At 45.4% G+C, this 27,854-nt stretch overlaps 2 protein-coding genes across 3 annotated transcripts in view; one reads left to right on the top strand and one right to left on the bottom strand.

Moving 5' to 3' along the window:
- The window catches only part of LOC109885930 (docking protein 6-like), a 33,874-nt gene extending 22,408 nt beyond the window's left edge, over positions 1-11,466 (top strand). Inside the window, exon 4 of the mRNA XM_031836390.1 lies at positions 10,577-11,466. Coding sequence (XP_031692250.1) covers positions 10,577-10,734 — 158 coding nt within the window. The 3' untranslated portion in view covers positions 10,735-11,466. The remainder of the gene's footprint in view (positions 1-10,576) is intronic.
- Positions 11,467-13,174: 1,708 nt separating this feature from the next.
- LOC109879650 (CD226 antigen-like) lies at positions 13,175-27,487 on the bottom strand. 2 transcript variants are annotated; one of them, XM_020471811.2, is made up of 6 exons: positions 27,350-27,453; positions 25,183-25,521; positions 24,916-24,969; positions 24,299-24,404; positions 15,933-15,987; positions 13,175-15,744 (listed from the first exon to the last, which is right to left on the bottom strand). In XM_020471811.2, the coding sequence occupies exons 1-6, from the start codon at positions 27,411-27,413 to the stop codon at positions 15,637-15,639; spliced, it is 726 nt and encodes a 241-aa protein (XP_020327400.1). In that variant the 5' UTR covers positions 27,414-27,453; the 3' UTR covers positions 13,175-15,636. The 2 variants fall into 2 exon arrangements, with proteins under 2 accessions (XP_020327400.1, XP_020327403.1); XM_020471814.2 differs by lacking the exon at positions 24,299-24,404 and having other exon boundaries at positions 27,350-27,487.
- Positions 27,488-27,854: the final 367 nt, after the last annotated feature.

Raw genomic sequence — 27,854 nt, 5'->3', positions numbered from 1 at the left:
TCTCTCTCTCTCTCTCTCTCTGTCTCTCTCTCTTTGTCACTCTCTCTCTCTTTGTCACTCTGTTCTCTCTCTCTCTCTTGTCTCTCTCTCTCTCTCTCTTGTGTGTCTCTCTCTCTCTCTCTCTGTCTCTCTCTCTCTCTCTCTCTCTCTCTCTCTCGCTCGCTCTCTCCCTCTCTCTGTATCTCTCTCTCTGTGTGTGTCTCTCTCTCTCTCTCTCTCTCTCTGTATCTCTCTCTCTCTCTCTCTCTCTCTGTATCTCTCTCTCTCTCTGTATCTCTCTCTCTCTCTCTCTCTCTGTATCTCTCTCTCTCGCTCTCTCTCTCGCTCTCTCTCTCTCTCTCTCTCTCTCTCTCTGTGTGTGTCTCTCTCTCTCTCTCTCTGTGTTGTCTCTCTCTCTCTCTGTATCTCTCTCTCTCTCTCTCTCTCTCTCTCTCTCGCTCCTCTCTCTCTCTCTGTCCCCTTGTCCTCCCTGTGCACCATCCCAACACCCCAGCAGCTGCCACCCCACCAACCCACCAACCCAGCAGCTGCCACCAGGCCAGATAGGATGACATGACCTTCCCTTGTAATGAAAAGGCTCTGACAAATCACAGTATGTTTCTCACAGACTGGGGGAGAGTAGGGGAGGTGCTACGGCCCATGGTCTGTCTGTCTGTCTGTCTGTCTGTCTGTGTAGAGTTACGCATTCACACAAGCCCACCCACGCCCTCAGTCACACAAGCCCACACCACGCCCTCAGTCACACAAACTCACCCATGCCCTCAGTCACAAAAACCCACCAATGCCCTCAGTCACACAAGCCCACCCACAAAACCCTCCCACACAAACCCACCCACTCCCTCAGCCACACAAACCTACATACGCTCTCAGTCACACAAACCCACCAACACTCTCAGTCACACAAACCCACCCACACAAAACCACCCACGCCCTCAGCCACACATTCCCACCCACATAAACCCACCCACACAAAACCACCCACGCCCTCAGTCAAACAAACCCACCTACGCCCTCAGTCACACAAACCCACCCACGCCCTCGGTCAAACAATCCCACCTACGCCCTCAGTCACACAAACCCAGCCATGCTCAGTCACACAAACCCACCCACGCTCTCAGTCACACAAACCCACCCACACAAGCCCACCCACGCCCTCAGTCACACAAGCCCACCCACACAAACCCACCCACACCCTCAGTCACACAAGCCTACCCACGCCCTCAGTCACACAAACCCACCCATGCCCTCAGTCACACAAACCCACCCACGCCATCAGTCACACAAACCCACCCACGCCCTCAGTCACACAAACCCACCCACGCCCTCAGTCACACAAGCCCACCCACGCCCTCAGTCACACAAACCCACCCACGCCCTCAGTCACACTAACCCACCCACGCCATCAGTCACACTAACCCACCCACGCCCTCAGTCACACTAACCCACCCATGCCCTCAGTCACACAAGCCCACCCACGCCCTCAGTCACACAAGCCCACCCACGCCCTCAGTCACACAAACCCACCCACGCCCTCAGTCACACTAACCCACCCACGCCCTCAGTCACACTAACCCACCCACGCCCTCAGTCACACTAACCCACCCACGGCCTCACCCACACAAACCCACCCACGCCCTCTGTCACACTAACCAACCCACGCCATCAGTCACACTAACCCACCCACGCCATCAGTCACACTAACCCACCCACGCCCTCAGTCACACTAACCCACCCACGCCCTCAGTCACCCAATCCCACCCACGCCCTCACCCACACAAACCCACCCACGCCATCAGTCACACTAACCCACCCATGCCCTCAGTCACACTAACCCACCCATGCCCTCAGTCACACTAACCCACCCACGCCATCAGTCACACTAACCCACCCACGCCCTCAGTCACACTAACCCACCCATGCCCTCAGTCACACAAGCCCACCCACGCCCTCAGTCACACAAGCCCACCCACGCCCTCAGTCACACAAGCCCACCAACACCCTCAGTCACACAAACCCACCCACGCCCTCAGTCACACTACCCACCCACGCCCTCAGTCACACTACCCACCCACGCCCTCAGTCACACTAACCCACCCACGCCCTCAGTCACACTAACCCACCCACGCCCTCACCCACACAAACCCACCCACGCCCTCAGTCACACTAACCCACCCACGCCCTCAGTCACACTAACCCACCCACGCCATCAGTCACACTAACCCACCCACGCCCTCAGTCACACTAACCCACCCACACCCTCAGTCACACTAACCCACCCACGCCATCAGTCACACTAACCCACCCACGCCCTCACCCACACAAACCCATCCACGCCCTCAGTCACACAAACCCACCCACGCCCTCAGTCACACTACCCACCCACGCCCTCAGTCACACCACCCACCCACGCCCTCAGTCACACTAACCCACCCACGCCCTCAGTCACACTAACCCACCCACACCCTCAGTCACACTAACCCACCCACGCCATCAGTCACACTAACCCACCCACGCCCTCAGTCACACAAGCCCACCCACGCCCTCAGTCACACAAGCCCACCAACACCCTCAGTCACACAAACCCACCCACGCCCACAGTCACACTACCCACCCACGCCCTCAGTCACACTAACCCACCCACGCCCTCAGTCACACTAACCCACCCACGCCCTCAGTCACACTAACCCACCCACGCCATCAGTCACACTAACCCACCCACGCCCTCAGTCACACTAACCCACCCACACCCTCAGTCACACTAACCCACCCACGCCATCATTCACACTAACCCACCCACGCCCTCACGCACACAAACCCATCCACGCCCTCAGTCACACAAACCCACCCACGCCCTCAGTCACACTAACCCACCCACGCCCTCAGTCACACTAACCCACCCACGCCCTCAGTCACACTAACCCACCCACGCCATCAGTCACACTAACCCACCCACGCCCTCAGTCACACTAACCCACCCACACCCTCAGTCACACTAACCCACCCACGCCATCAGTCACACTAACCCACCCTAGCCCTCACTCACACAAACCTATCCACGCCCTCAGTCACACAAACCCACCCACGCCCTCAGTCACACTATCCACCCACGCCCTCAGTCACACTAACCCACCCACGCCCTCAGTCACACAAACCCACCCACGCCCATCAGTCACACTAACCCACCCACGCCATCAGTCACACTAACCCACCCACGCCCTCAGTCACACTAACCCACCCACGCCCTCAGTCACACTAACCCACCCACGCCCTCATTCACACTAACCCACCCACGCCATCAGTCACACTAACCCACCCACGCCCTCAGTCACACTAACCCACCCACGCCCTCAGTCACACTAACCCACCCACGCCATCAGTCACACTAACCCACCCACGGCCTCAGTCACACTAACCCACCCACGCCCTCAGTCACACTAACCCACCCACGCCCTCAGTCACACAAGCCCACCCACGCCCTCAGTCACACTAACCCACCCACGCCCTCAGTCACACTAACCCACCCACGCCCTCAGTCACACTAACCCACCCACGCCCTCACCCACACAAACCCACCCACGCCCTCAGTCACACAAACCCACCCACGCCCTCAGTCACACTACCCACCCACGCCCTCAGTCACACTAACCCACCCACGCCCTCAGTCACACAAACCCACCCACGCCCATCAGTCACACTAACCCACCCACGCCATCAGTCACACTAACCCACCCACGCCCTCAGTCACACTAACCCACCCACGCCCTCAGTCACACTAACCCACCCACGCCCTCATTCACACTAACCCACCCACGCCATCAGTCACACTAACCCACCCACGCCCTCAGTCACACTAACCCACCCACGCCATCAGTCACACTAACCCACCCACGCCCTCAGTCACACTAACCCACCCACGCCATCAGTCACACTAACCCACCCACGGCCTCAGTCACACTAACCCACCCACGCCCTCAGTCACACTAACCCACCCACGCCCTCAGTCACACAAGCCCACCCACGCCCTCAGTCACACTAACCCACCCACGCCCTCAGTCACACTAACCCACCCACGCCCTCAGTCACACTAACCCACCCACGCCCTCACCCACACAAACCCACCCACGCCCTCAGTCACACTAACCCACCCATGCCCTCACCCACACAAACCCACCCACGCCATCAGTCACACTAACCCACCCACGCCATCAGTCACACTAACCCACCCACGCCCTCAGTCACACTAACCCACCCACACCCTCAGTCACACTAACCCACCCACGCCCTCAGTCACACTAACCCACCCACGCCATCAGTCACACTAACCCACCCACGCCCTCAGTCACACTAACCCACCCACACCCTCAGTCACACTAACCCACCCACGCCCTCAGTCACACTAACCCACCCACGCCCTCAGTCACACAAGCCCACCCACGCCCTCAGTCACACTAACCCACCCACGCCCTCAGTCACACTAACCCACCCACGCCATCAGTCACACTAACCCACCCACGCCCTCAGTCACACTAACCCACCCACGCCCTCACCCACACAAACCCACCCACGCCCTCAGTCACACTAACCCACCCACGCCCTCACCCACACAAACCCACCCACGCCATCAGTCACACTAACCCACCCACGCCATCAGTCACACTAACCCACCCACGCCCTCAGTCACACTAACCCACCCACATCCTCAGTCACACTAACCCACCCACGCCCTCAGTCACACTAACCCACCCACGCCCTCAGTCACACTAACCCACCCACGCCCTCAGTCACACAAGCCCACCCACGCCCTCAGTCACACTAACCCACCCACGCCCTCAGTCACACTAACCCACCCACGCCCTCAGTCACACAAGCCCACCCACGCCCTCAGTCACACTAACCCACCCACGCCCTCAGTCACACTAACCCACCCACGCCCTCAGTCACACTAACCCACCCACGCCCTCAGTCACACTAACCCACCCACGCCCTCAGTCACACAAGCCCACCCACGCCCTCAGTCACACTAACCCACCCACGCCCTCAGTCACACAAACCCACCCACGCCCTCAGTCACACAAACCCGCCCACGCCCTCAGCCACACTAAACCACCCACGCCCTCAGCCACACTAACCCACCCACACAAACCCACCCACGCCCTCAGTCACACAAACACACCCACGCCCTCAGTCACACAAACCCACCCACGCCCTCAGTCACACTAACCCACCCACGCCCTCAGTCACACTAACCCACCCACGCCCTCAGTCACACAAACCCACCCACGCCCTCAGCCACACTAACCCACCCACGCCCTCAGCCACACTAACCCACCCACACAAACCCACCCACGCCCTCAGTCACACTAACCCTGCTGTTTATGGTCCAGCAGATGATCCGTTGTATTTTCTCACTGTGAGCCAGACTGTCACTTTCCAGCCTACATTGAGGTGGGGAGAGAAAGGGATTCTCTTGGCAGAGACAGAAGAGAGGGCTGTTGTTGGCTGCACTCCGGCTGTTTCACAAATCTAATAAGGAGAAAAAAAGAGTCCCTCTTTTCCCCTGTTTCCGTCTCAGTGATTTTCAAAAGTGATGATCGGAGTGAACAGTGGAGAAGTGGATCATTTGACTTGTGTGTGTGACTCACTCCACCTGTTCTGTATGAAACACATTGCTGTGACTGGCTTCACATCACCCACTTCACATCACACTGGCTTCTCTCTCTCTCTTTCCCCACCCCCCTTTTGCTCCCTCTGTAATCAAATAGTCCTCATCCTCTCTCTGCCCCTGCTTCCACGCCCATGGTTTATGTGGAAGAGTCACTGGTAGGCAGACAGACAGACAAGCAGAAAGACACAAAGGCAGACACACAGGCAGACACAGACCAGTGACCACCCAGCCAACACCCTCCAGATAGGATCCAGCCACAGCTGGACCAGACGAGTGACCACCCAGCCAACACCCTCCAGATAGATCCAGCCACAGCTGGACCAGACGAGTGACCACCCAGCCAACACCCTCCAGATAGATCCAGCCACAGCTGGACCAGACGAGTGACCACCCAGCCAACACCCTCCAGATAGATCCAGCCACAGCTGGACCAGACCAGTGACCACCCAGCCAACACCCTCCAGATAGATCCAGCCACAGCTGGACCAGACGATTGACCACCCAGCCAACACCCTCCAGATAGATCCAGCCACAGCTGGACCAGACCAGTGACCACCCAGCCAACACCCTCCAGATAGATCCAGCCACAGCTGGACCAGACGAGTGACCACCCAGCCAACACCCTCCAGATAGATCCAGCCACATTTGGACCAGACCAGTGACCACCCAGCCAACACCCTCCAGATAGATCCAGCCACAGCTGGACCAGACGAGTGACCACCCAGCCAACACCCTCCAGATAGATCCAGCCACATTTGGACCAGACCAGTGACCACCCAGCCAACACCCTCCAGATAGATCCAGCCACAGCTGGACCAGACGAGTGACCACCCAGCCAACACCCTCCAGATAGATCCAGCCACAGCTGGACCAGACCAGTGACCACCCAGCCAACACCCTCCAGACAGATCCAGCCACAGCTGGACCAGACCAGTGACCACCCAGCAAACACCCTCCAGATAGATCCAGCCACAGCTGGACCAGACGAGTGACCACCCAGCCAACAGCCTCCAGATAGGAACCATCCACAGCTGGACCAGACTAGTGACCACACAGCCAACAGCCTCCAGATAGGAACCATCCACAGCTGGACCAGACCAGTGACCACACAACCAACAGCCTCCAGATAGGAACCATCCACAGCTGGACCAGACGAGTGACCACCCAGCCAACACCCTCCAGATAGGGACCAGCCACAGCTGGACAAGACCAGATAGGATCCACTAGAGGCCGCTGTGTATAACACATACTGTCTTTGATGTAAAAATGGACACACCTGCACCATAGAACACCTGCATTGTGAAACACCTGCAGTATAGAACACCTGCAGTATAGAACACCTGCATTATAGAACACCTGCAGTGTAGAACACCTGCAGTATAGAACACCTGCAGTATAGAACACCTGCAGTGTAGAACACCTGCAGTGTAAAACACCTGCAGTGTAAAACACCTGCAGTGTAGAACACCTGCAGTATAGAACACCTGCAGTATAGAACACCTGCAGTGTAGAACACCTGCATTATAGAACACCTGCAGTGTAGAACACCTGCAGTGTAGAACGCCTGCATTATAGAACAACTGCAGTGTAGAACACCTGCACCGTAGAACAACTGCACCATAGAACAACTGCAGTGTAGAACACCTGCAGTGTAGAACAACTGCAGTATAGAACACCTGCAGTATAGAACACCTGCAGTGTAGAACACCTGCAGTGTAAAACACCTGCAGTGTAAAACACCTGCAGTGTAGAACACCTGCAGTATAGAACACCTGCAGTATAGAACACCTGCAGTGTAGAACACCTGCATTATAGAACACCTGCAGTGTAGAACACCTGCAGTGTAGAACGCCTGCATTATAGAACAACTGCAGTGTAGAACACCTGCACCGTAGAACAACTGCACCATAGAACAACTGCAGTATAGAACACCTGCAGTGTAGAACACCTGCACTGTAGAACAACTGCAGTATAGAACACCTGCAGTACAGATCACCTGCATTCTAGAACACCTGCAGTGTAGAACACCTGCACCGTAGAACAACTGCATTATAGAACACCTGCACCGTAGAACAACTGCAGTATAGAACACCTGCAGTGTAGAACAGCTGCACCGTAGAACAACTGCAGTATAGAACACCTGCAGTGTAGAAAACCTGCACCGTAGAACAACTGCAGTATAGAACACCTGCAGTGTAGAACACCTGCAGTATAGAACACCTGCAGTATAGAACACCTGCAGTGTAGAACACCTGCAGTATAGAACACCTGCAGTATAGAACACCTGCAGTGTAGAACACCTGCAGTTTAGAACACCTGCAGTGTAGAACACATGCAGTATAGAACCCCTGCAGTATAGAACACCTGCAGTATAGAACACCTGCATTATAGAACACCTGCAGTATAGAACACCTGCAGTATAGAATACCTGCAGTATAGAACACCTGCAGTATAGAACAACTGCAGTATAGAACACCTGCAGTGTAGAACACCTGCATTATAGAACACCTGCAGTATAGATCACCTGCAGTGTAGAACACCTGCAGTATAGAACACCTGCAGTATAGAACACCTGCAGTGTAGAACACCTGCAGTTTAGAACACCTGCAGTGTAGAACACATGCAGTATAGAACCCCTGCAGTATAGAACACCTGCATTATAGAACACCTGCATTATAGAACACCTGCAGTATAGAACACCTGCAGTATAGAACACCTGCAGTATAGAACACCTGCAGTATAGAACAACTGCAGTATAGAACACCTGCAGTGTAGAACACCTGCATTATAGAACACCTGCAGTATAGATCACCTGCAGTATAGATCACCTGCAGTATAGAACACCTGCAGTATAGAACACCTACATTTTAGAACACCTGCAGTGTAGAACACCTGCAGTGTAGAACACCTGCAGTATAGATCTCCTGCAGTATAGAACACCTCCAGTATAGAACACCTACATTATAGAACACCTGCAGTGTAGAACACCTGCAGTGTAGAACACCTGCAGTGTAGAACACCTGCAGTATAGAACACCTGCATTATAGAACACCTGCAGTGTAGAACACCTGCAGTGTAGAACACCTGCAGTATAGAACACCTGCAGTATAGAACACCTGCAGTGTAGAACACCTGCAGTATAGAACACCTGCAGTATAGAACACCCGAACACCAGTATCTATTTACATCCCTGTATCCACAGATATTCAATTACAGGAAGCGTGAAGCAATTTTGATAATTCATTTGAATTAATAAAGAGAGGAGTTTTTACTGAGGTTGTTTTGTGGTGCAGAGAAATATGTTAAATGTTTAGGACTGTACAGTACAACAAAGCAAACACTGGGAACTGTACATCACAGTAGGCTGCTGAAGGGGATGATAATAATGGCCGGAACCGCTTAAATGGAATGTCATCAAACACTTGGAAACCATAGAAGACACGTGTTTGATGTATTTGATACCATTCCGTTGATTCCGCTCCAGTCATTACCATAAGCCTGTTCTCCCCAATTAAGGTTCCACCAATCTCCTGTGGTACACACTTACCTACCTAGCATGTACCTATCTACCTACCCACATACGTATGTAAGTACGCACCTAGTACCATACCCACGTATGTGCACCGTAGAACGTCACAGGAGGCTGCTGAGGGGAAGACGGCTCATCATAATGTCTGGGATGGAGTAAATGGAATGGTATCAATCACATGGAAATATATCTGATGTATTTGATACCATTCCACAGATTCCTCTCCAGCCATTACCACAAGCCCATCCTCCCCAATTAAGGTTCCAACAGCCGCCTGTGATACACATTTGCACTCCTACTGAAATGCAAAATGATTCAAACCCAAAACAAATACCTTTACGTTATACAACCTATCTTGTCTCGTCATCCAAGCTTTGGAAATAAAAATTGCAACCAGGAATATTTATGTTCTGAATAGCCATTCAAGTTGTTCTTCATCAGTACTCCAGAATAGTTCTGGTTTCTGTTGTCGCATTTTTTCAAACAAGGTCACTCTTAAATCATCATATAAAGGACAGTCAGATAAAAAGTGCAGTTCATTCTCTATCTCCCCTAAATCACAGACAGTACATAGCCGCTCATCTTCATCTATGACATTGAACATGCCTACTTCAATAGCCAGAGGCAGTATCTCGGTTCTCAACAAGGACCATTACATTTGTTGTTAGGTGACATGTAACATAGGGTTCTGGATCATAGCTGTTTTTCATCTCGTTGTAAGTTCTGTGTTTTTGTTTTTAGCCATATATCAGTTGACCCATTTTGTCTTTGTAGATAAGGGTTAAGTTGTGTTTGATTGACATTGCCTCGTAACTGGTATCTAAATATGTTTTCTAGATCAGCTTCCTTAAATATGTAATTGAGTTCCTTTGTCCAGGGGTAGTTGTGTGTTTTATCCCCGTTGAAATAGTATTTATTATTCTGTCCTCTTGCATATCGATAAGACAATTCCATTAACATTTGACCCTTCTGCTTTATTTTACCGGGCTCCCATCCCATGTCCCCTTGAATAGCAAGGCTTGGGACAAGCTTTTGCACTCGAAGCAAACATCTACTGGCTCTGTTTTGACTAGAGTTAGCTGTTTGTAGAATGAAACGATGTAAAGTATGTACCACAGGAGGCTGTTGAGGGGAGGACGGCTCATAGCAATTGCTGGAAAGGAACCAATAGAATGTCATCAAAAACATAGAAACCATGGAAACCATGTGTTTGATGTATCTGATACCATTCCACTGATTCCGCTCCAGCCATTACCACGAGCCCGTCCTCCCCAATTAAGGTGCCACCAACCTCCTGTGGTATGTACCAGTATGGACATTGGGATGTAGTATAGCCAGAGAGACGGTCCTCTTCCTCACCACGGGCCTTCTGTTGTTTCCAGGTACTAGCCTGACGATGACCCTGATGACCCGAGCACAGACCTTCCCCAGCTTCCTCTCTGGAAAGACAGAAGAAGAGCAGTCCTCTCAGCACCAGGAAGAGGCACTATCCCCCTCCAGTGGCTATGGCTCAAACTGCAGCCAGGTGACTCTCCAATGACAAGTACCTTCAGAACAATACTGGACATTCCAACACTTTAGAAAGCCTGTAGAAATATGTATGGGAACATGTATGATGTATCATTTTATCATTTCATTTTATGTTCATTAGGGAGATCTGTTCTACCTTTCTGTAATGTTTGTGTCTGTTTCAGTCTGTTCACCTGCAACAAGCACCACCAAATGGTCTGCTTGTCCAAGAGTACAGGTCTGTACGTACGGTATGTGTACAATCATCTCAACTTCAAAAGGCATGAACAAATACATACGATTCAAATACTAGCAAAGTCTGAGAAACAGGACTGTAAGGCTTAGACTTTCTAACTCTGACCCTTGTGGGCTCCTGAGTGGCGCAGTGGTCTAATGCACTGCATCTCCATGCTTCAGATGTCACTACAGACACCCTGGTTCGAATCCAGACAGAATCACAACCGGCAATAGGCACTTATTGTAAAATAATATTTTTTTCTTAAATGACTTGCCTTGTTAAAATACATTTAAAATACAGTGTCAAAAAACTATGTGAACCCTTTGGAAATACCTGGATTTCTGCATAAATTAGTAATAAAATTTGATCTGATCTTCATCTAGGTCACAACAATACACATTCTTCTTAAACTAATAATATGCAAAAGAAGTATACATGTTAATGTCTTTATTGAACACACCGTGTAAACACTCACAGTGCAGGGTGGGAAAAGTATGTGAACCCTTGGATTTAACAACTATTTGACCCTCCTTTGGCAGCAATAAACTCAGCCAAATGTTTTCTGTAGTTGTGGATCAGAACTGCACAACGGTCAGGAGGAATTTTGGACCATTCCTCTTTACAAAACTGTTTCAATTCAGCAATATTCTTTGGATGTCTGGTGTGAACTGCTCTCTTGAGGTCATGCCACAGCATCTCAATCGGGTTGAGGTCAGGACACTGACTGGGCCACTCTAGAAGGTAAATTTTCTTCTGTTGAAGCGATTCTGTTGTTGATTTACTTCTGTGTTTTGTGTTGTTGCTCTGTTGCATCACCCAACTTCTGTTGAGCTTCAATTGGCGGACAGATAGCCTAGCATTCTCCTGTAAAATGTCTTGATAAACTTCCAAATAAAAATTTTCGGAGACGATAGGAAGCTGTCTCGGCCCTGAGGCAGCAAAGCAGCCCCAAACCATGATGTTCCCTCCACCATACTTTACAGTGGGATGAGGTTTTGATGTTGGTGTGCTATGCCCTTTTTTTCTCCACACATAGTGTTGTTTGTTCCTTCCAAGCAACTCAACTTTAGTTTCATCTGTCCACAGAATATTTTTCCAGTAGCGCTGTGGAACATCCAGGTGCACTTTTCCAAACTTCAGACGTGCAGCAATGTTTTTTTGAACAGCAGTGGCTGCTTCCGTGGTTTCCTCCCATGAACACCATCCTTGTTTAGTGTTTTACGTATCGTAGACTCGTTAACAGAGATGTTAGCATGTTCCAGCGATTTCTGTAAGTCTTTAGCTGACACACTAGGATTCTTCTTAACTTCATTGAGCATTCTGTACCGTGCTCTTGCAGTCATCTTTGCAGGACGGCCACTCCTAGGGAGAGTAGCAACAGTGCTGAACTTTCTCCATTTATAGACACTTAGTCTTACCGTGGACTGATGAACATCAAGGCTTTTAGAGATACTTTTGTAACCCTTTCCAGCTTTATGCAAGTCAACAATTCTTAATCTTAGGTCTTCTGAGATCTCTTTTGTTCGAGGCATGGTCCACATCAGGCAATGCTTCTTGTGAATAGCTAACTCAAATTTTGTGTGTGTTTTTTATAGGGCATCTCCAATCTCGTCTCATTGATTGGAATCCAGGCTAGCTGACTCCTGACTCCAATTAGCTTTTGGAGAAGTCATTAGCCTAGGGGTTCACATGCTTTTTCTAACCTACACTGTGAATGTTTAAATAATGTATTCAATATAGAGAGGAAAATACTATAATTTGTGTGTTATTAGTTTAAGCAGACTGTGTTTGTCAATTGATGTGACTTAGATGAAGATCAGATGAAATGTGATGACCAATTTATGCAGAAATCCAGGTATTTCCACAGGGTTCACATACTTTTTCTTGCCACTGTATATATTGTTAACAAGCGGTTTGATGCCTTCTGTGTGGAGCCCTCAGACCTGTTCTGACTACTGGTGTTTTCCAGACCTTGCACCTCGTCCTCCAGCCGCTGAATGAAGTGCCTTGTGATGCATGCAGACTGCAGTGTGACACTACTGTACCAGACAGGCCTCTGTCTCTGGGTCTTGTGTTTGTCATTGTTAGCGATGATTACGGTACATATCTGGAGCAAGACATTCTGAAAATAGTCTTGTCAATTTGTATTACATAATTTTTTTAAGTCTCGTCACTATCTGAGAAATGATACAGTTTCCACCAATTCACAGTTTCCAAGAACACAAAGTCAATGTTCACAAGAAAAGACAATCTGTTTATTGAGGTACTCAGATGAGCATATTTGTCCAAAACTGTTTATCCTATTAATTATTTTGTCGAGGTTTGATTATTTATTTTCGTAGCGGTAGATATGTTTAAATGGAATCCCAAAAACGTCCAAGGCACGGTATAAAATAATAACCATGAATATCATGTATTTAGATCACACAATTAGCACGTTTGTTTAGTTCTACTTAACACATACGTGAATCAATTTAAACCTCAACTTTGGTTGGATTAACAAAGAATGTGCCCTTCTACGAAAGGTTCTCTATTTGTTACGATGTTAAAACTGTGTTAAACTGTAAAGGGAAGAATCAGTTCCATTTCGTTTGGAGTATTTATACGACTATGGTAAGAAGACAAAGTAATTCTAGGATGTTCTGTGACATTCATCATTTGCTGTTTTCCACGTTACATTTCCTTCTCCTGTTGTTTATGTCGGCCATCATGTTTTAATAAAGTTGAGGAATACACAGGAGGTTGAGGAATACACAGGAGGTTGAGGAATACACAGGAGGTTGAGGAATACACAGGAGGTTGAGGAATACACAGGAGGTTGAGGAATACACAGGAGGTTGAGGAATACACAGGAGGTTGAGGAATACACAGGAGGTTTTCTGTCCAGCACTACACGACACATTGGTAATGTTCCTACCTCCACAATGTTAGTTCGATGTTAATGTCTAAATAATCACACACTATATGCATTTGTGTGTTTTGTTTTTTTACTTTGTCGTAATATGTGTTAATAGCACTTTTAATTGAGTGTAGGATTACTTTATTCACTCACTCAATGTATATACCGTATGTAATATGTTTTTTTTCTGATGAGGTAAGAGAATAAATTGAATGTACATGCTGTCAAGGTATAAAATGTCTTCTTTTTGTATTTCTTCAGTGTCTTCTTTGTTCTGATGACGATCCATTTCTCAGTTGATTTACCCAACGTGTAACAGGGCTAAATGCAGTTGCATTAGAGGCTCCCTGATAAGCCGGTTAGTGATAAAGTAACTAGGGCAGAGATTCAATCAAAAGCGCGTTGCAATGTGCTTTAGAAGTCCATTTTCCAGACATTCGCGAAGATCGCAATCATGGCAAACGCTGCGGATGTCGGCTGAGCGTAAATGACCTTTAACAGGTAAGTGCAATGCGTTTGTTTACAACACACCTTTTGATTTAAACCCGGTCAAACACTCCTAGAAAATACCAACTGATGTCCCGGTTGGTTTTATATTTAGTTCACATGAGGTCATTAAAGTCACAGAGAAACAGACTGTATATTGTATGCTTAATACCAAGACTAAAACCCTGTAATTCCCACATTGTCCATTGTTCCTTCCTCTTCCTGCTGAGAGGTCTTTCATTCCCAAGACCTCCGTTATGTTCTTAGCTATGAATATAATTATATTTTGTCCAACACAGTCAGAATGATTTCTAATCACAGCATTCATATACACTGAGTGTACAAAACATTAAGAACACCTTCCTATTATTGAGTTGCATCCCCCCCACCCCACCCCAACATTTTTGATACACACAGGACACTGTTGAGTGTGAAAAAACAGCAACGTTGCAGTTCTTGACACAAACCTGTGTACTTGGCACCTACTATCAGACCCCGCTCAAAGGCAGTTTCATTTTTGTCTTGTCCGTTCACCCTCTGAATGGAACACATGCACAATCCATGTCTCAGTTGTCTCAAGGCTTAAACATCCTTCTTTAACCTGCCTCCTCCCCTTCATCTACACTGATTGAGTTGATTTAACAGGTGACGTCAATAAGGGATTGTAGCTTTCACCTGGATTCACCTGGTCGGTCTATGTCATGGAAAGAGCAGGTGTTCCTAATGTTTTGTATACTCAGTGTAGATTCTACAGTTAGAATGAGAATTCATATTTGATCTATGGCTTAGATGCAATGAACATACACTGTTCCATCTGATGATTAGAATTTTACATCAGAGAAATTCCATGACAACATTCCATGAGAACCCACAGGGCCTATTTGCATAATAACAACCAGGAAATACAGCATTCCCCGAGGATGACACGGCATGATTGCTTTGTTCTTTGTCACACAATTGAGTTAGAGACGATTGTGAGGATTTGAATAGAGAATGTGATAGTTTCTAATGGTGGACGCTTTTAATGACAGTTTGCTTAGGGAGTTACTGAGTTCTGCATGTGATGCCTTCAACGATACATCTCTAGGTCAGACAGGGGTCTGTAACACAGCACTGAGGTCAGAGGTCAGACAGGGGTCTGTAACACAGCACTGAGGTCAGAGGTCAGACAGGGGTCTGTAACACAGCACTGAGGTCAGAGGTCAGACAGGGGTCTGTAACACAGCACTGAGGTCAGAGGTCAGACAGGGTTATGTAACACAGCACTGAGGTCAGAGGTCAGACAGGATTGTGTAACACAGCACTGCTCCCTATTTCGTCCTCTTAGTGTGTGGACGTATGGTGTGCATGTTGGCATACACTGGCATATCTCCCCTCTGATTGGTCCCCTTCCTCATCCTGTCATGCACAGGCACGTTCTGATTGTCATTGCAGGAATAGAAAGACATTAGAAATTAGAGATTATATATATATATATATATTAGAGATGTGCCACAGACTGATTCATGGTGAGAATAGGACACTCTATGATGAACCTATTTCTATTATGTTAATATCCAGTATCTACATGATCAGGAAATTACGAGAGATAATGTTATATTTTTACCTGTCTCTGAGCTGGATGCAATTTGATCCTGTACTCCTCTCTCCTCTTCTTCTTTCTGGAGAGACAGACATAGACAGAGAGTAAGACAGAGTCAGAGAGAGAGACAGAAACAGAGAGAGAGACAGAGTCAGAGAGAAACAGAGAGAAAGAGAGTCATAGAGAGAGAGAGAGTCAGAGAGAGAGACATAAATAGAGAGAGAGAGACAGAGTCAGAGAGAAACAGAGAGAAAGAGAGTCAGAGAGAGAGAGATAGAGAGTAAGAGAGAGAGTGACAGAGAGAGTCAGAGAGAGAGAGATAGAGAGTAAGAGAGAGAGTCAGAGAGAGAGAGAGAAAGACACAGATAGTCAGAGAGAGAGACAGATAGACAGACAGACACACACACATTATCCTAGCCCACACTCTATTGTAAGTACAACACCTACACTTTAACCTTTTCGCTGTGACAGCAAAATGAAAGTGCACTTTCTGAGCAAAACTGTTTTAGACATATGGTGCGGGGGAAGGGAGGGATGGATGGAAGGAATAGAATTTCACAGCAAAAAGTTTATTCTCTAACAAATGAGTACCTACAGTACTCCCAGTCGCCTGTTTACCTTTAACTGGGATGACTAATGCATAGTCTGGGAGAGATATTTACCTTTATACCTTTAACTGGGATGACTAATGTATCGTCTGGGAGAGATATTTACCTTTATACCTTTAACTGGGATGACTAATGTATCGTCTGGGAGAGGTGTTTACCTTTAACTGGGATGACTAATGCATAGTCTGGGAGAGATATTTACCTTTATACCTTTAACTGGGATGACTAATGCATAGTCTGGGAGAGATATTTACCTTTGTACCTTTAACTGGGATGACTAATGTATCGTCTGGGAGAGGTATTTACCTTTAACTGGGATGACTAATGCATAGTCTGGGAGAGGTGTTTACCTTTAACTGGGATGACTAATGTATAGTCTGGGAGAGGTATTTACCTTTAACTGGGATGACTAATGTATAGTCTGGGAGAGGTATTTACCTTTAACTGGGATGACTAATGTATCGTCTGGGAGAGGTGTTTACCTTTAACTGGGATGACTAATGTATCGTCTGGGAGAGGTGTTTACCTTTAACTGGGATGACTAATGTATCGTCTGGGAGAGGTGTTTACCTTTAACTGGGATGACTAATGTATCGTCTAGGAGAGGTGTTTAGCTTTAACTGGGATGACTAATGCATAGTCTGGGAGAGGTGTTTACCTTTAACTGGGATGACTAATGTATAGTCTGGGAGAGGTATTTACCTTTAACTGGGATGACTAATGTATAGTCTGGGAGAGGTATTTACCTTTAACTGGGATGACTAATGTATCGTCTGGGAGAGGTGTTTACCTTTAACTGGGATGACTAATGTATCGTCTGGGAGAGGTGTTTACCTTTAACTGGGATGACTAATGTATCGTCTGGGAGAGGTGTTTACCTTTAACTGGGATGACTAATGTATCGTCTAGGAGAGGTGTTTAGCTTTAACTGGGATGACTAATGCATAGTCTGGGAGAGGTATTTACCTTTAACTGGGATGACTAATGCATAGTCTGGGAGAGGTGTTTACCTTTAACTGGGGTGACTAATGCATAGTCTGGGAGAGGTATTTACCTTTAACTGGAATGACTAATGTATCGTCTGGGAGAGATATTTACCTTTAACTGGGATGACTAATGTATCGTCTGGGAGAGGTGTTTACCTTTAACTGGGATGACTAATGTATCGTCTGGGAGAGATATTTACCTTTAACTGGGATGACTAATGTATAGTCTGGGAGAGGTATTTACCTTTAACTGGGATGACTAATGTATAGTCTGGGAGAGGTGTTTACCTTTAACTGGGATGACTAATGTATAGTCTGGGAGAGGTATTTACCTTTATACCTTTAACTGGGATGACTAATGTATCGTCTGGGAGAGGTATTTACCTTTAACGGGGATGACTAATGTATCGTCTGGGAGAGGTGTTTACCTTTAACTGGGATGACTAATGTATCGTCTGGGAGAGGTGTTTACCTTTAACTGGGATGACTAATGTATCGTCTGGGAGAGATATTTACCTTTAACTGGGATGACTATCGTCTGGGAGAGATATTTACCTTTAACTGGGATGACTAATGTATCGTCTGGGAGAGGTGTTTACCTTTAACTGGGATGACTAATGTATCGTCTGGGAGAGATATTTACCTTTATACCTTTAACTGGGATGACTAATGTATCGTCTGGGAGAGGTGTTTACCTTTAACTGGGATGACTAATGTATCGTCTGGGAGAGGTGTTTACCTTTAACTGGGATGACTAATGTATCGTCTGGGAGAGGTGTTTACCTTTAACTGGGATGACTAATGTATCGTCTGGGAGAGGTGTTTACCTTTAACTGGGATGACTAATGTATCGTCTGGGAGAGGTGTTTACCTTTAACTGGGATGACTAATGTATCGTCTGGGAGAGATGTTTACCTTTAACTGGGATGACTAATGTATCGTCTGGGAGAGGTGTTTACCTTTAACTGGGATGACTAATGTTTCGTCTGGGAGAGATATTTACCTTTATACCTTTAACTGGGATGACTAATGCATAGTCTGGGAGAGGTGTTTACCTTTAACTGGGATGACTAATGTTTCGTCTGGGAGAGATATTTACCTTTATACCTTTAACTGGGATGACTAATGCATAGTCTGGGAGAGGTGTTTACCTTTAACTGGGATGACTAATGTTTCGTCTGGGAGAGGTATTTACCTTTATACCTTTAACTGGGATGACTAATGCATAGTCTGGGAGAGATATTTACCTTTATACCTTTAACTGGGATGACTAATGCATAGTCTGGGAGAGATATTTACCTTTATACCTTTAACTGGGATGACTAATGCATAGTCTGGGAGAGATATTTACCTTTAACTGGGATGACTAATGCATAGTCTGGGAGAGGTATTTACCTTTATACCTTTAACTGGGATGACTAATGCATAGTCTGGGAGAGGTATTTACCTTTAACTGGGATGACTAATGCATTGTCTGGGAGAGGTATTTACCTTTATACCTTTAACTGGGATGACTAATGCATAGTCTGGGAGAGGTATTTACCTTTATACCTTTAACTGGGATGACTAATGCATAGTCTGGGAGAGGTATTTACCTTTAACTGGGATGACTAATGCATAGTCTGGGAGAGGTGTTTACCTTTAACTGGGATGACTAATGCATAGTCTGGGAGAGGTATTTACCTTTAACTGGGATGACTAATGCATAGTCTGGGAGAGGTATTTACCTTTAACTGGGATGACTAATGCATAGTCTGGGAGAGGTATTTACCTTTAACTGGGATGACTAATGTATCGTCTGGGAGAGGTATTTACCTTTAACTGGGATGACTATCGTCTGGGAGAGATATTTACCTTTAACTGGGATGACTAATGCATAGTCTGGGAGAGATATTTACCTTTAACTGGGATGACTATCGTCTGGGAGAGATATTTACCTTTAACTGGGATGACTAATGCATAGTCTGGGAGAGGTATTTACCTTTAACTGGGATGACTAATGTATCGTCTGGGAGAGGTATTTACCTTTAACTGGGATGACTATCGTCTGGGAGAGGTATTTACCTTTAACTGGGATGACTAATGCATAGTCTGGGAGAGGTATTTACCTTTAACTGGGATGACTAATGCATAGTCTGGGAGAGGTATTTACCTTTAACTGGGATGACTAATGCATAGTCTGGGAGAGGTATTTACCTTTAACTGGGATGACTAATGCATAGTCTGGGAGAGGTATTTACCTTTAACTGGGATGACTAATGCATAGTCTGGGAGAGGTGTTTACCTTTAACTGGGATGACTAATGCATAGTCTGGGAGAGGTGTTTACCTTTAACTGGGATGACTAATGCATAGTCTGGGAGAGGTATTTATCTTTAACTGGGATGACTAATGTATTGTCTGGGAGAGGTATTTACCTTTAACTGGGATGACTAATGCATACTCTGGGAGAGGTGTTTACCTTTAACTGGGATGACTAATGCATAGTCTGGGAGAGGTATTTACCTTTAACTGGGATGACTAATGCATAGTCTGGGAGAGGTGTTTACCTTTAACTGGGATGACTAATGCATAGTCTGGGAGAGGTGTTTACCTTTAACTGGGATGACTAATGCATAGTCTGGGAGAGGTGTTTACCTTTAACTGGGATGACTAATGCATAGTCTGGGAGAGGTATTTACCTTTAACTGGGATGACTAATGTATAGTCTGGGAGAGGTATTTACCTTTAACTGGGATGACTAATGTATCGTCTGGGAGAGGTGTTTACCTTTAACTGGGATGACTAATGCATAGTCTGGGAGAGGTATTTACCTTTAACTGGGATGACTAATGCATAGTCTGGGAGAGGTGTTTACCTTTAACTGGGATGACTAATGTATCGTCTGGGAGAGGTATTTACCTTTAACTGGGATGACTAATGCATAGTCTGGGAGAGGTATTTACCTTTAACTGGGATGACTAATGCATAGTCTGGGAGAGGTGATTACCTTTAGCTGGGATGACTAATGTATCGTCTGGGAGAGGTATTTACCTTTAACTGGGATGACTAATGTATAGTCTGGGAGAGGTGTTTACCTTTAACTGGGATGACTAATGCATAGTCTGGGAGAGGTGTTTACCTTTAACTGGGATGACTAATGTATAGTCTGGGAGAGTATTTACCTTTAACTGGGATGACTAATGCATAGTCTGGGAGAGGTATTTACCTTTAACTGGGATGACTAATGCATAGTCTGGGAGAGGTGTTTACCTTTAACTGGGATGACTAATGTATAGTCTGGGAGAGGTATTTACCTTTAACTGGGATGACTAATGCATAGTCTGGGAGAGGTGATTACCTTTAGCTGGGATGACTAATGTATCGTCTGGGAGAGGTATTTACCTTTAACTGGGATGACTAATGTATAGTCTGGGAGAGGTGTTTACCTTTAACTGGGATGACTAATGCATAGTCTGGGAGAGGTGTTTACCTTTAACTGGGATGACTAATGTATAGTCTGGGAGAGGTATTTACCTTTAACTGGGATGACTATCGTCTGGGAGAGATATTTACCTTTAACTGGGATGACTAATGCATAGTCTGGGAGAGGTGTTTACCTTTAACTGGGATGACTAATGCATAGTCTGGGAGAGGTATTTACCTTTAACTGTGATGACTAATGCATAGTCTGGGAGAGGTATTTACCTTTAACTGGGATGACTAATGCATAGTCTGGGAGAGGTGTTTACCTTTAACTGGGATGACTAATGCATAGTCTGGGAGAGGTGTTTACCTTTAACTGGGATGACTAATGCATAGTCTGGGAGAGGTATTTACCTTTAACTGGGATGACTAATGTATAGTCTGGGAGAGGTATTTACCTTTAACTGGGATGACTAATGCATACTCTGGGAGAGGTGTTTACCTTTAACTGGGATGACTAATGCATAGTCTGGGAGAGGTATTTACCTTTAACTGGGATGACTAATGCATAGTCTGGGAGAGGTGTTTACCTTTAACTGGGATGACTAATGCATAGTCTGGGAGAGGTGTTTACCTTTAACTGGGATGACTAATGCATAGTCTGGGAGAGGTGTTTACCTTTAACTGGGATGACTAATGCATAGTCTGGGAGAGGTATTTACCTTTAACTGGGATGACTAATGTATAGTCTGGGAGAGGTATTTACCTTTAACTGGGATGACTAATGTATCGTCTGGGAGAGGTGTTTACCTTTAACTGGGATGACTAATGCATAGTCTGGGAGAGGTATTTACCTTTAACTGGGATGACTAATGCATAGTCTGGGAGAGGTGTTTACCTTTAACTGGGATGACTAATGTATCGTCTGGGAGAGGTATTTACCTTTAACTGGGATGACTAATGCATAGTCTGGGAGAGGTATTTACCTTTAACTGGGATGACTAATGCATAGTCTGGGAGAGGTGATTACCTTTAGCTGGGATGACTAATGTATCGTCTGGGAGAGGTATTTACCTTTAACTGGGATGACTAATGTATAGTCTGGGAGAGGTGTTTACCTTTAACTGGGATGACTAATGCATAGTCTGGGAGAGGTTTTTACCTTTAACTGGGATGACTAATGTATCGTCTGGGAGAGGTGTTTACCTTTAACTGGGATGACTATCGTCTGGGAGAGATATTTACCTTTAACTGGGATGACTAATGCATAGTCTGGGAGAGGTGTTTACCTTTAACTGGGATGACTAATGCATAGTCTGGGAGAGGTATTTACCTTTAACTGGGATGACTAATGCATAGTCTGGGAGAGGTGATTACCTTTAGCTGGGATGACTAATGTATCGTCTGGGAGAGGTATTTACCTTTAACTGGGATGACTAATGTATAGTCTGGGAGAGGTGTTTACCTTTAACTGGGATGACTAATGCATAGTCTGGGAGAGGTGTTTACCTTTAACTGGGATGACTAATGTATAGTCTGGGAGAGGTATTTACCTTTAACTGGGATGACTAATGTATCGTCTGGGAGAGGTGTTTACCTTTAACTGGGATGACTATCGTCTGGGAGAGATATTTACCTTTAACTGGGATGACTAATGCATAGTCTGGGAGAGGTGTTTACCTTTAACTGGGCTGACTAATGTATAGTCTGGGAGAGGTATTTACCTTTAACTGGGATGACTAATGTATCGTCTGGGAGAGGTGTTTACCTTTAACTGGGATGACTAATGCATAGTCTGGGAGAGGTGTTTACCTTTAACTGGGATGACTAATGCATAGTCTGGGAGAGGTGTTTACCTTTAACTGGGATGACTAATGCATAGTCTGGGAGAGGTATTTACCTTTAACTGGGATGACTATCGTCTGGGAGAGATATTTACCTTTAACTGGGATGACTAATGCATAGTCTGGGAGAGGTATTTACCTTTAACTGGGATGACTAATGCATAGTCTGGGAGAGGTATTTACCTTTAACTGGGATGACTAATGCATAGTCTGGGAGAGGTATTTACCTTTAACTGGGATGACTAATGCATAGTCTGGGAGAGGTATTTACCTTTAACTGGGATGACTAATGCATAGTCTGGGAGAGGTATTTACCTTTAACTGGGATGACTAATGCATAGTCTGGGAGAGGTATTTACCTTTAACTGGGATGACTAATGCATAGTCTGGGAGAGGTATTTACCTTTAACTGGGATGACTAATGCATAGTCTGGGAGAGGTATTTACCTTTAACTGGGATGACTAATGCATAGTCTGGGAGAGGTATTTACCCTTAACTGGGATGACTAATGCATAGTCTGGGAGAGGTATTTACCTTTAACTGGGATGACTAATGCATAGTCTGGGAAAGGTATTTACCTTTAACTGGGATGACTAATGCATAGTCTGGGAGAGGTATTTACCTTTAACTGGGATGACTAATGCATAGTCTGGGAGAGGTATTTACCTTTAACTGGGATGACTAATGCATAGTCTGGGAGAGGTATTTACCTTTAACTGGGATGACTAATGTATCGTCTGGGAGAGATATTTACCTTTAACTGGGATGACTAATGCATAGTCTGGGAGAGGTGTTTACCTTTAACTGGGATGACTAATGCATAGTCTGGGAGAGGTGTTTACCTTTAACTGGGATGACTAATGCATAGTCTGGGAGAGGTGTTTACCTTTAACTGGGATGACTAATGCATAGTCTGGGAGAGGTGTTTACCTTTAACTGGGATGACTAATGCATAGTCTGGGAGAGGTGTTTACCTTTAACTGGGATGACTAATGCATAGTCTGGGAGAGGTGTTTACCTTTAACTGGGATGACTAATGCATAGTCTGGGAGAGGTGTTTACCTTTAACTGGGATGACTAATGCATAGTCTGGGAGAGGTGTTTACCTTTAACTGGGATGACTAATGCATTGTCTGGGAGAGGTGTTTACCTTTAACTGGGATGACTAATGCATAGTCTGGGAGAGGTGTTTACCTTTAACTGGGATGACTAATGCATAGTCTGGGAGAGGTGTTTACCTTTAACTGGGATGACTAATGCATAGTCTGGGAGAGGTGTTTACCTTTAACTGGGATGACTAATGTATCGTCTGGGAGAGGTGTTTTACTTGTAAGAATATATATAACTTTTATATTTATCACGTACAGATCACATATCATAATAAAGCTTGACTGTTAAAGGGCAATGTGAAGAAAGGTACTTTCCTCAACTCATGCTTTCATCAATGTGAGTTCACTGAATATTTTTTTGTAGTTTACCTAAACCAAACTAAAGTAAATCTAGCTGTATATTGTCCCTGCATTAAGAAAGAGTAAGTCAACTCTTACCTCTGCCAAACGACCATTATTAGAATGACAGAGAGCAGGATTAACAGGCCTGCTACTCCTCCACCAACATAAATGTAAATCAGATACGCAGACAGGCTGAAATCAACTGAGAACGGACGGAGAAAAGAGAGAACAGAGGGAGAAAGGAGCACATTAGATACTTGTATCTAAACCTGTTTCCAAAATGGTGAGTCGGTCACAGTTAATTCCTTTTGAGGTGTGACTTAAAGAGGGTAGGCTGGGTAGAAACATTGTTTTTTGTCGATTTGGTGGGTTACAAGAACTCCAAAAACGTTAGGTGATCATTGCACAAAATAAGTGTCCAACCATATCCCCTCTCTCCCACACACCACCACGCATGTAGAGAATATAGAATATAAATACTTCCGTTTTGCAAACCAATAGCTCGCACCACATCCTGTGTGACGTTAGCCTCTCACTGTGTGTACCATCTTAGTTTAGATCATCATTGTCACGGGAAAATAAGACTTTTCTGCCCAGGATTTCAAGGTCACAATGTCACTGCACAACTAAATACATGTTTTCCCTGTATTAGTAACTAAGTACAACCTCATACGTCTAATTGACCTGGTCATGTTTAAACTCTGACCTCTCACCTGGGCTAGGTTCTGGTTCTCTGGTGTGCAGGTCCATTTCTTCTTGATCTTCATCTGTGAACAGACTTAACAAAGTTAGAGAGAATACGGAGAAACGATATGGTTAAGTTGTAATAAGTTGTAATAATAATGACATACGGAGAGTTAAGAAAACAACCACCATTATCAGTCAAAGCATTTGGTACAAGCTAGTCACAAACTGCATTCGATTATTTCAAGTGAAAACAACATATTCGAAATGAAAATAGACAAGTCGTGTACAGTTACCTGCATCATCCTCCTCCACCAATATATCTCTGGCCCAGGATCCCCTGGGGAAGGTTTGAACAGAGCAGTGGTAAACCCCAGTGTCGTCCTGGGTGACGTTAGTGATGGTGATACTGCCGTCCATGGGTGTGGTCTTCAGGAACTGGATCCTGGTCTGGTAGGACTGGGAAATGGACAGCTCGTACTCAGGGTGGTACACGGCTATGGGGACCTTATCGAATCGGATCAGTTTGGTCCAGGAGACCATGGTGAGGCTCCCTTCCCACGGACACACACACTCTAGAACCATCCCCTCCTCTAGCTTCACCGTGGTTACACCATCTGTCTGCTGCACAGAAACTGGACAGGTCGGAGGTCATATTTTTATACATGTACACAGTGTTATATTTATTACAATTTACCTGGTCAGTTCTTCAGGAATGTGAGTAACTCCCCGATAAACGTAATTTTGTGACCTAAAATCATCTCCGGCTTAGTTTTAACTCTGTAACGGAATGAATATGGAGTTTAAGCACTCAGTACATAGTCAACCACTGGAATTATGACATGGAGAATATGCAACAACAACAAAAAACAGAATGAAAAGAACACAGGAAGAGCCCTCATCACGGAGTTCTGAGTCAGATGCTCCGATGGAAGATCAAACAGTCATCACCTTCAATTCCCTCTTTTGAGTCTCTCCCCTGGGTATCACTAATTAGGGAAATATGAGCCCACACACAAATCAACAGCGATGACCATAGCTGAAGATCAAACAGGTTGGTCTTCAATCATAAACAACAATCCCCTAGAGAGGTAGCGATGCGGACAGAAGAAGTGTGTCGTTCTCGCAGTATTCATCCTGTCCTGTCAGAATAAAACGGGAATGTTACCCACAACCCATCTAAAGACTAACTCATTAATAGTCTGTGTCTGAGCTGTGTGAGTCTTCTAATTCACCGTTAAAGAAATAAGATGAGATAGTTGGTGTTCCAAATAGTCTTGTAATTCAAGGTGTGTGTGTGTGTGTGTGTGTCCCCGGTCTTGGGGCTCCTCTCGGTACACGTTTTGGTTGTTGCACAACACAGCTGATTAAAACAACTAACTCATCATCAAGCTTTGATGATTTGAATCAGCTGTGCAGTGCAGGGTAGAAGCTAAATGTGCACCAAAGGGGGGCCCCAGGACCGGGTTTGGAAAACCTTGTTCTAATTAACTGTTGAACAAAGAGAGAATGTCTGAATACAGACTGGTTGTTATGGAAACGTTCAATGATAATAAACGCTGTTTCAGAGAGAAACCGTGTTTAAAGTTGTAAATCAAATATCTCATGGTAAGCAATCTTCAAGCAACTCATTTTCTCAAAAGTGGGGTTCCACGTTTATCAACATTCAAAGCCATTTCCCATTGTTCCTCAACTGTAGTGTATGATACACAATGTTCTAGCTCTGGGTCTCTACTTTTATCCAATTTAAAAATCACAATTTCAAATGTTGCTACATAAAACCCGAATTGAGCTGGTTGGTTTAGTGAACACTAAACCACAACTGGGTGAACATGTCAGTAATAACACTGCATGTTAAGAGACTTTTAATTAACAGCAGTAAACTTACATCTTTCCAAATGTAAGACAACAAATAGCATAACATAAACTTCTACCTAAACCAACCACTTTCAAGTCCTCTTCTTTACAATCCATTATGTAAAAGTACAAAGAAAGGAGCTAAATGTAGGTAGGTTCAGAAATGTTGTGAAATAGCACAGTTGCAAATAGAAAACAAACTGGACGGACATCAGAAATAGAGGAAGGATTAAAAACAAACACAATATAACTACTGTAAAATAGACTGTGAATGTAAAATGTGTACAGTATGTATAAGATGTATAAACTGAAGGTAGAAGCCTGAGTGTTATTGTTCATTAGTTTACTCCAGTTGGGGGAAGGGTGGTCGGGTTTGGGGGGAATAATACAGGTATATTCTAAAAACAGTATGTAAATCTGTAGAGGTATGTGTGGTATATTTATGTATATATATTTACCAAAAAAAAGATATGGGGGATTGGAAATGATGCAGACAATTATACTGATGGAAACAACAATCTTTCCGCGAAATTAAGCTGATCCACCCCTTTAAAAAAAAACTACGTATATTTCCCTGATCAACATTCAATGTTAAAACAATCATACCTGTGAGACTAGAGAGAAGGATGAGGAGTGCCCTGTCATACCAGTGGTCCTTTTGTACAGCCATCTTGGCCCTCTGAGGCACAACGGAAGCTGCATTGATGAGATGAGAGGCACCAGGGTTGCACTTCCTTCCTTCCTTCTCTCTCTCTCTCTCTCTCTATATATATATATATATATCTCTCTCTCTCTCTCTCTCTATATATATATATATATATATATATATATATATATATATATCTCTCTCTCTCTCTCTCTCTTAATTCAATTCAATTCAAGGGGCTTTATTGGCATGGGAAACATGTGTTAACATTGCCAAAGCAAGTGAGGTAGATAACAGTAAACATTACACATACAGAAATGTCATATTATACATATACATACAGTGTTGTAACAATGTACAAATGGTTAAAGAACACAAGGGAAAAAAATAAGCATAAATATGGGTTGTATTTACAATGGTGTTGGTTCTTCACTGGTTGCCCTTTTCTTGTGGCAACAGGTCACA

This window comes from Oncorhynchus kisutch, linkage group LG11 (genome assembly GCF_002021735.2).
Source record: "Oncorhynchus kisutch isolate 150728-3 linkage group LG11, Okis_V2, whole genome shotgun sequence".
NCBI lineage: Eukaryota > Metazoa > Chordata > Actinopteri > Salmoniformes > Salmonidae > Oncorhynchus > Oncorhynchus kisutch.
Note: the sequence above shows the minus strand (reverse complement) of the source record. Positions and strands in the feature narration are given on the sequence as shown.